General features: G+C 46.8%; 1 protein-coding gene and 1 pseudogene across 1 annotated transcript; both read right to left on the reverse strand.

Annotated features, from left to right (window-relative positions):
* Positions 1–1,582: 1,582 nt before the first annotated feature.
* LOC101709732 (egl nine homolog 1 pseudogene) lies at positions 1,583–4,086 on the reverse strand (annotated as a pseudogene).
* Positions 4,087–6,892: 2,806 nt separating this feature from the next.
* On the reverse strand, positions 6,893–9,114 carry LOC110346539 (uncharacterized). Its single transcript, XM_087207897.1, has 3 exons — positions 8,866–9,114; positions 7,672–7,784; positions 6,893–7,423 (listed from the first exon to the last, which is right to left on the reverse strand). Exons 1-3 carry the CDS (start codon positions 8,874–8,876, stop codon positions 7,128–7,130), a joined length of 420 nt encoding a protein of 139 aa, XP_087064023.1. The 5' UTR covers positions 8,877–9,114; the 3' UTR covers positions 6,893–7,127.

The following is a 9,114-nucleotide window of genomic DNA, read 5'->3' on the forward strand; positions in this document are numbered from 1 at the left end:
TTTGTGAATTACCTATTCATTTCTCTTGCCCATTTTTCTTTTGGGTTATTATTTTTTCTTTGTTGTGTAGAAAGCCATTTTATTCCTATTTTCACTTTCGCTTTCCAGTATATACTGGCTTGTAAACTATGTCAATGCCTGCATACACAGTGTGGAGCAGTCATACATGAGTTGACCTGGCAGGGTGGGAAAATGGACATCAGCTGGTCATAGGCAGTGGTTGCACAGAGATCAGTAACCAAGCAAAGGAGATTTCCTATCTCCTCAGAAAGGAAAGAAGCACAGACTTCCTCCAGTATTCAGTAGAGTCCCTGGTATCTAGGAAGTATTCAAAAACCTGTTTGTTTAAAGAATAAAAGAATCTATACAAGGATATAATTATCAGGAAAGAAATTAAAGGGTAATTAGGGTTAGATAAATTGAAGGAAAGTAAAGTCAGAATTTACAGAAAGAGTAAACTGAATCCCCACTGTGAGTGTATCTACAAGGATCAAATTACAAACAAGTGACTTGGATGGGAAGCACTGGGATTTAAAGACCAGGTGGTCTGAGTAGCAGGTCAAGGGTGATCTTTGTAAAGGAAAAGTATCCCTGGTCATCCAAGGGGGGCTGAAAGGCTAGGGTCCAAGGGAACATTTTCACAGGCACAAGTGAGCCCTGTGGGAAAGGCTCCAGCTAAGGCAGCGATGCCTGGGGAGTTAATTCCTGCTCAGTCCTGACTGTGTGATCTTCACATGACCTCAGGTAAGTTACTTGAATCCCCAGCTTCAGTTTTCTATTTTGTAATAAAAATAATATGTACCTTACAGGTAAAAACACATAAAATGGAATGTGTGATGTGCTTCTATTTCCACATGAATGACATTATTAATCTAAATGTGGTATTTGGATAACTTTTCAGCTATCCATATTGTATTGTATAGTGTTATTAATTGGAGATCAGTTTTTAAAGAAAATGCAAGTGCAATATAATAAAAATAATTTATAGTATCACCTTCTGTTCCTTGATCTGACAAACACTTTCTCTGACAAGTTCAGATTCTAATCACTAGCAAAGTGAAAGGCAGTTTATGGTGCAGTTATTATTATTATTTTCATTTAGAGAATCAGTGCACAGAATACTGTACTCCAGGATAGCAGATGTATAAACACTGCCTGGCTTTTCAAGGCCCCTGCTGTCAGTTTTCTGCACCAACTTCATTATAAAACAGACACACACACATGAGTGTTGACTTAAGATGTATGACTGATGAACAGTTAAGTTCACTTATTAGCTTTCATCCTCAAAACAAATGTCACAAAGTTGTCACTGACCAGCTGTAGACATTATAGCAAGACGTTTATGTGCTGTTTCATACCCTTTACTTATTTATCATTGTTGTAGTTCTACAAAGACTTAAATAGATGAGGAAAACAATAATTATCTAATAGTGGAATCAGATTTAAAATCTAGGAAAGGAGACAGCACTTGGAAAACTAAAATAAATGAAAAAAGAAGCATAGTTCAATAGAACAGAAAGTTTTAGTTTAAAGAAATAATTTTGATCTTTGCTGTTTTGTATTTATAACTTAGCATAAATAAATGAGACATATTTTTGCAATATGTATATATATATAGTACTCATAATAACACACTATAAGAAAAAAATAATTTTCTGTAAGTAATTCCAGAAAAAAACTTGCATCATTTGACAATGGCATAGAAACTTTTGATGAAAGGATTCATAACAGAAACAGGTACGCAAGACACTTGGAAGATGGAAATGTATAATGAAGTGACAACCTAATTTACAATACTAAAATGAGAATAACACTTGGCCCTGACAGTCTTTCACTGCTGAGGAAAAGAGGAAGCCTGGCTGAATTTGGTGTGGAATCTGTCATGGCTGGGTCTACCATGCCAAAGGTATCCTTTATTTTTAAACTATTTTTTGCTTAAATTCTTTTATTGGTACATTTTAGGTATGCAATACATTTACATTTATCATTGGGTGCTTGTACTTGTATATGATGTATCTTGGTTCTTATTTTTTCCCCATTCCCTGTGCCCCTTCCCTATTTACAGAGACTTTGTTTCCATTTTTTCCTTTTCTCATAATTTTTCCTTTCCCTTCTTTCCTTTCCCCTTCCCTTCCCACTTCCCCTACACCCTTTGGACCTTGACCTTTTCTTCCTATTTCAAATCAATTATTCATTTTAATCATTTTAATCCTTATTTACACTTTCAGTTTCTCACACTAAAGAAACTATTAAGAATTTACATATGTGTGTCCTATTTATTTCACTTAAGAGTATGTCCTCAATATGCATCCATTTAGCTATAAATGTCTCTAGTTTCTCTTTCTTTATGGCTGAGTAGTACATGATTTTATAAAGAAACCACATCTTCTTTATCCAGTCTCCAGTTGATGGGCACTTGGGCTGTTTCCAAGCTTTGGCTATTACAAAATGTGCCGCTATAAACATGGGTGCACATATATCTCTATGGTATGATTTTTTTTTTTGTAAGAGGTCTTTTAGGGCAAAATTTAATAGTGCGAAGAGGTTTACAAAAATAGATTGATGTTATTTTGAGGAATAATACTGTAATTTCAATTCAGTTTTGATAAATTGTACCTAATCAAACAAAATTTACTCCAAATTCAAATTTGATATAAAAAAGAGAGATGAAATGAACTCAGCTAGATGACAGATCTGGCAAAATATAAGAATGAAAAAATTCTATGTAGGGCACTTATTTCAGGTCCAGATAGAAAAGCCATTTTCCCTCGATAGCGTCTCCTCTTCCTGTCAGCAATCCCAGATCGCAGCGGGCCATGCCATGGTCTTCTATTCGATGAGACATGGGAAAGCTGCTTCTGTTCCTGGTGGAGTGCCGAGCGGGCCTCTCCGCCTCTTTGCCCCAGCCCTTCATGTTCACATGCTAACAAGCAGCGCCCAGAGTCCAGTGAGGGGTGTTGCTGGGCTGTGAGCCACACTAGGCGTCCTTACTGACCGAATCTGAAGACTTATTGAGTTCCACCCTCACACCTTTTTTACCTGTTAGATATTTTACTTTAGGTCTCGCTCGCTCATCTGCATCAAAATACCAAACAGTTATTGCGTACCTTGTGGCATATGCTGGTTGTACTTCATGAGGGTTGCGATGGTCAGACCAGAAAAACAGCAGTCTATCAAATTTGGGTTCAATGTCAGCAAACCGGGCTTTGCCTTCTGGAAATATTCGAAGTATACCTCCACTTACCTTGGCATCCCAGTCTTTATTTAGATAATATATACATGTCACACATCTTCCATCTCCATTTGGATTATCCACGTGGCGAACATAACCTGTTCCATTGCCTGGGTAACAAGCAACCATGGCCTTCGTGCCCCGATTGATCTTGTAGCTGCCCAGCTTCCCATTGCAGTGGCGGATGAGGTCGTCCATGCTGCTCATAAGCAGCCTGATGGTTTCGCAGCCAGGCTCCTTGCCCTCCGCCCAGGTGATCTGGTCGCCCCAGATGTCCTTGGACGAGTTGCTCTTCTGGCTGACCAGCTGCCCGTCCGTGAACTTGCCGGTGTCGTGCAGCGCGCGCACCTCGTCGCCGATCTGCTGTCCGGTCTCGCGGCCCAGGAAGTCGTCTACCACGCAGATGCCGTGCTTGTTCATGCACCGCACGATGTACTCGAGCGCCAGCTTCAGCGCGGGCAGCGGCTTCGTCTGCCCGTTGCGCCGCGGTCCCCCGGTGCCGCCGCCAGGGTTTAGTGCCTCCCCGGGGCTCAGCAGGGTGCGCTAGGGGCGCGGCGAACGCCGGGCCGGGGGCGCCTCGGGGTCGCGGCGGTCTCTGCCGTTGTCCGGGCCGCTCCCCCAGCCCCGGGAACCCCTTGGGGCCCGGCCTAGCCGCTCTGGCATACAAGCTTGTGCTTCTTCCAGTCCCGACGCTGGTGCTTGGAGCAGTAGAAAGAGCTCCGGCGGCAACCGCAGCGCAGCAGGTTCTCCATCTTCCCGCACAGCTCGCAGTACTGGCGCTCCCGCTCGCTGGCGCTCGGCCAGCTGAACCCGCCGCTGTCACTCGCCATGGCGGAGCAGGCTGGGCGGCCGCCCCGGGCCAGCAGAGGGGCCATCAGAGCGGCCGTCAGAGCGTCATGCCGGGCCGCGCGCTCCGGAGACCCTCAGCGCCGCATCGCGGCCCGCGGGACCCGGCTGGCCGCCGCCCGGGCTCTGGCAGCGCACCTGCTATGATTCTTTTAATTCTTTTGGGAAGATACCCAGCCGGGGAAAAGCTGGGTCACGTGGGACCTCTAGCTCTAGTTCTTTGAGGTATCTCTATACTGATTTCCACAGTGGTTGCACCAGTCTGCACTCCCATCAACAATGGAGAAGGGTTCCTTTCTTCCGACACCACTGCCAGCATTTGTTATTCTTTGATTTCTTGATAGCAGCCATTCTTTCTGGGGTGAGGTGAAATCTCAGTGTTGTTTTCATCTGGATCTCTCGAGTGACCAGTGATGTTGAACATTTTTCATATGGTTTTTAAAAAAAATATTATTTTATTGATACAATTTAGGTATACAATATAATGACATTCATCATTGGAAATTTGCACCTTTACATAATCTCTCTTGGTTCTTATTTTTCTCCCTTCCCCTGCCCTCCTTTCAACCCCTCCAACCCTCCCTATTTACAAAGATTTTGTTTCCATTTTCTCATATTAATTCCATTCCTTTCTTTCCTTTCCCCTGCCGCTCCCACTTCCCTTTCCCCTTTGCCCCTTTTCTTCCTATTTCGCATTATCTATTATACCTTTTAGTCCTTATTCACACTTTCAGTTTCTCACACTAGCGAAACTATTTGGTATTTGCACATGTGTGTCCTATTTATTTCACTTAAGAGTATCGCCTCAATGTGAATCCATTAAGCTTTAAATGTCTCTAATTTCTCATTTTTTATGGCTGAGTAGTACTCCATTTTATACAAAAACCACATTTTCTTTATCCAGTCTCCAGTTGATGGACAAATGGGCTGCTTCCAATTTTTAACTATTACAAAATGTGCTGCTATGAACATGGGCACACATATATCACTGTGGTATGATTCTTTTAATTCTTTGGGGAAGATACCCAGCAGGGGAATAGCTGGGTCAAATGGGATTTATAAAGCACAGATTGCTCTCAAAGTTGATTCTATGGAGCACACGGTCCCTGTCCCCAGGCATTGCCACCTTGAGTCCCAACTCTGTCTGGATGATCCTTTATATATGGCAACTGCAGTGGGTAGTGGTGCACAGTGTGAGAGCCTAGCAGGATCCGGCCAGGACGGGGTGAGGGTGTGCACTCAGGGAGGTGGCCTAGGACAGCCCAGTGCAGGTCATGAACTGTGTGGGCCGTGTGGGGTGACTGATAAGATGGTTTGTACAGCTTTCATGGGCACAGGCTTAGGCGTGGGGTTGTGTGCAGGTCCTACACCTTGGGAAGGATTCTTGGGGATAGAGCAGGACAGGTCTCACTGGGACGGGCTTGTCCTGCTTCCTGCCCAGCTGACTGTGCTCAAAGGTGAGAAAGGAGTGGGGTCTCTGCACATCAGGGGAGTGTGGGAGGGAGGTCAGGGCAGAACCTGTGGTCACCACCTAGTCTGGGCAGCCCTCAAAAGATGGTCTCTCACCTGGCACAAGCTCAGTCAGTCGCTGGCCTCTCAGGGAGAAGCACCCATCTGGTGGAGTCTACACCTACCCCGCCAGAAATACCAAACTGCATCAAGCCCTAAAGGTGGATACCTAGGCAGAGCAGTCTATTTTGGAGTTTGTATTTTCAAAACTGCTTAGTGAAGGCTCACAAGGTGGTGCAGATCTGTAATGCCAGTATTCTGGGAAGCTGAGGCAGGAGGATCACACATTCAAGCCCAGGATGCTGAATAACTCAGCTACTTAGTGAGATTCTGTGACAAAATTAAAAGCAAAAATTAAATGGGCTGGTAATGTAGTTCAGTGAGAAGGTTCTAGGCTCAATCTCCAGTACTGAAAAACAAATTATTGATTTTTAAAGCCCTTCAGTCAAGAGGACTCTGCAGTGTCCAGCCACTGGCAAGACTGGACTAATCCTCCTTAGAAACCTTCAGGCCCTGATATCCAGGATGCTCTGAAATTTAATATTTTAAAATAAAATTTAAATAGGATCTAGAGAACTTTTGTCCATCTTCATGTAGGAGAGGTGGGGCATTGCTGTCCTATCCCTCTGGCCTCTGAGATGTGACAAATGTTACCCATGGACTGTCCCCCCCGACCCCTGGATTCTTGTAGAGCTGCATTTCTCAGAGGTCATTGGGAGCTCTGTGCCCCTGGTCCTGAGTGTTCTGCCTTTGGACAGTGCAGACCCCACAGATGTGAGTCTGTCCCTGCCCCCATTTCTGTGACTGTGACCCAGAAATTCCACTGGCAGGATTCCATCTGAAAAATAATATTTACAGACACAGCTGTTCCTTTTGGCTCAGTTATGGGCATGAAAACCCGGAAATTGTCTGGAGCAGAGGTTGCTGAGTCAACTGTGTCATTGTGGCCACAGAAAGTGCCAAGGGATAGAGCATGACGGGATCATGTCCCCAGTGCATAAATGAGATGACAGGGGAGCTGTGTTCTGACACATTCCCACCCAGCATCTAAGACACGGCCTGAACCCTGAGATGTAGACAGGAAGGGGAAGCACTGGGGAGGGGGGCAAGGCTCCTGGTGGGATGACTGTGACTATGTCCTTTCTTTTATTCTTCATTCATATTGCACTAATTAATAAATATTTCTTGTCTGACAAAAAACTGCATAATTTATTCAATAGGTGAATGAAAAATGTTGAGGATATATCTAGGATTTTCCCTTCTACGGAAAGCAGGATTCATGCATGAGTCCCTTCCAGGATTATGTGGACACGGAGAAATCTGATTGAACTGATGTGAAAAATGTAGAATAGGTAAATTACGGGGACATAAGATGAGTGGTGGCCAGGGACTAGCAGCAGGTGTCAGAGGAGGAACCACTCATGGGTGCAGCACTGAGGAAAATGCCCTGGACCTCGACAGAGGTGTCAGGTTCACCGCACTGAGAAGGTACTTCATGCCACCAAGCCGATCATGTTAAGCAACAGTAAAATCTTACCTTTTATTTAAAAATCAATCTATCATTGACATAAATCCAGCAAATAAGTGCAAAAGTCAAGGAAAAAACAAGAGCAACAATAATGGAGGGGAATGGCCAGTGTGGGGCAGGAGCTTGCCCCAAGGGGAGGTCAGGAGCTGACACCTGCTGAGGAGCCACCATTTGCCCCAGCTGTCCAGCTGGAGGAGAAGGGCTTCCTGGTGCTCGCTCTGGCTGTGGTGCCAGAGCTGGGGAGGCAGCTGCAGGTGGAGCTGGCACAGGCTCTGCAGGTGGGACTTCAGCTTGGACTGGAGCTGCTCCTGCAGTTGAAAGAGAAGACAAGATCACCAACTGTCCATGTTTCTTCCTGGGGCACAACCCTCCCACTGCCTGTCAAGAGAGCTCTGTGCAGGAAGCCTCCCCCAGAAAGTCCCCCCAGACTGCATCAGCCCACTGACTGCTGAGTGTCACAAGGCTACTGCAACACCCAGCACCAGGGTGCTCTCTCTGTGTCCAAAGGCCCCTCCCTCCCCACATGCCCACAGCCTCATGCCACAGTCCTCCTCACCCTTGGCCTCTGCCTCAGTGAGCTCATCTTGCTCCACCTGGTTCAGAAGATATGTGACAGTGTATACCTGGGTGTGCCGCTCCAACAAGGAGTCAAGGGAAGAGGATGTGGAGCTGAGGAAGGCAGGTAGGAGGCAGAGTGAGAGGCCTGGCATTTCCTCCCACACTACCTGCCCAGCAAACATGCAGGGAAGGACCAGTGAGCCTCCTGCCCAGTCTGCGCATGCTCCGGCCCCACCCTGTCCCACCCCCAGTAGAGCAGTCCTGGCCCAAGCAGCCCTGAGAGCCTGACAGAAGGCTCGGTGGGAAGGAGTCTTTGTTCAGTGGTGTGACCACCTCTGCCTTCTTCAGGGCAGCCACACACAGTGTTTCCCTGCCCGTCCTCACTGTCAGCTCCCTGAGGACAGAGTGTTGTCTCTGCTGTGTGATTGTACTCAAAGGCACAGGGCTGCTGCTCCATAACTATCTGAGAAGTGAGGGACAGTAGGCGTCTGTGCTTCCCTGCCTCTCCTCAGGCTTTAGGGTATGTAGTGCCGTGTTGCCCAATATGTGTGCCTCCTCTGGACTCCCTTTGCACTGCTGTGAATCCACATCTAGGGAGGAAAGGAGGGGCTTCATCTACTGTAATTTGAGGAATACCTGCTCTGATTGTGACTGTGTAGACACCAAATATCACTGAAACTTGAGAGGGCAGTGATTGGATCTGCTGTGGATATTGGTTCATGATCAATGCCTAGAAAAGTGTCTACACATAGCGTGTCTTCATGTATGCTGGTAAAGTGATGTAGCCACCTGCTCTTCCATGATGTCTGAGTGGGCCTGGGGCCTTCGTACACCCCAAAGTTTCCTGCTGTAGGAAAACCATGAAGCCCTTAGAGCGACTGCAATCTTCACAGTGAACAGAACAACTTTCCCCAAATGCAGGGCTCAGTGAGGGGGAAGCACAGGTTCCCAGTGGGGATGGAAGGTCACCTGGGGGAATCACCGCAGCTGCTGCAGCTGGACTTCATGGTACCAAGGCCAAGATCAACCCTTATGATAGAGACCCCATTCCATCCCACAGCCACGATTTGAGCTTGATTTTCTCAGCACTCCACTGCTCAGAGTTGCAAACTGAAGCTGACAGGGGCTTGCACCTTCCCAAGATTGGAGCCACAATGGCCAAGTTCACTGTGCGGCTGAGAGAGGAACTCACCTTTCCTCCATCCCCTCCAGTGGGGAGGAAATGCAGGCCCTTCTGGGTTCCGGGACAGAGGGCCTATAGATGAGGAGGCTGTCCAGGGAGACCTGCCCTGGGATGCTCCTGAGGACTGGGTGGTTCCTGGAGTGGCCTGGAGTGTCTGGACCCAGTGATCCATCCTCTCACCCATTCCCAAGTGCTTTTCCCGTGTGGGGTCTTGAGGCTGCGGCCTTGAGGCCTGGAAAAGCAGCACAGCATGTTTGC

The sequence above is a fragment of the Heterocephalus glaber genome, unplaced genomic scaffold, assembly GCF_053883595.1.
Source record: "Heterocephalus glaber isolate CG9 unplaced genomic scaffold, H.glaber_assembly_v1.0 deba00000896, whole genome shotgun sequence".
NCBI lineage: Eukaryota > Metazoa > Chordata > Mammalia > Rodentia > Bathyergidae > Heterocephalus > Heterocephalus glaber.

Bases quoted from the DNA above. Each gene is read 5' to 3' on its own strand.
- LOC110346539 (XM_087207897.1), bottom strand. The intron at 7,424-7,671 runs GTGAGGAGGACT...TTTCAACTGCAG, and splicing joins CACTGAGGCAGAGGCCAAGG to GAGCAGCTCCAGTCCAAGCT.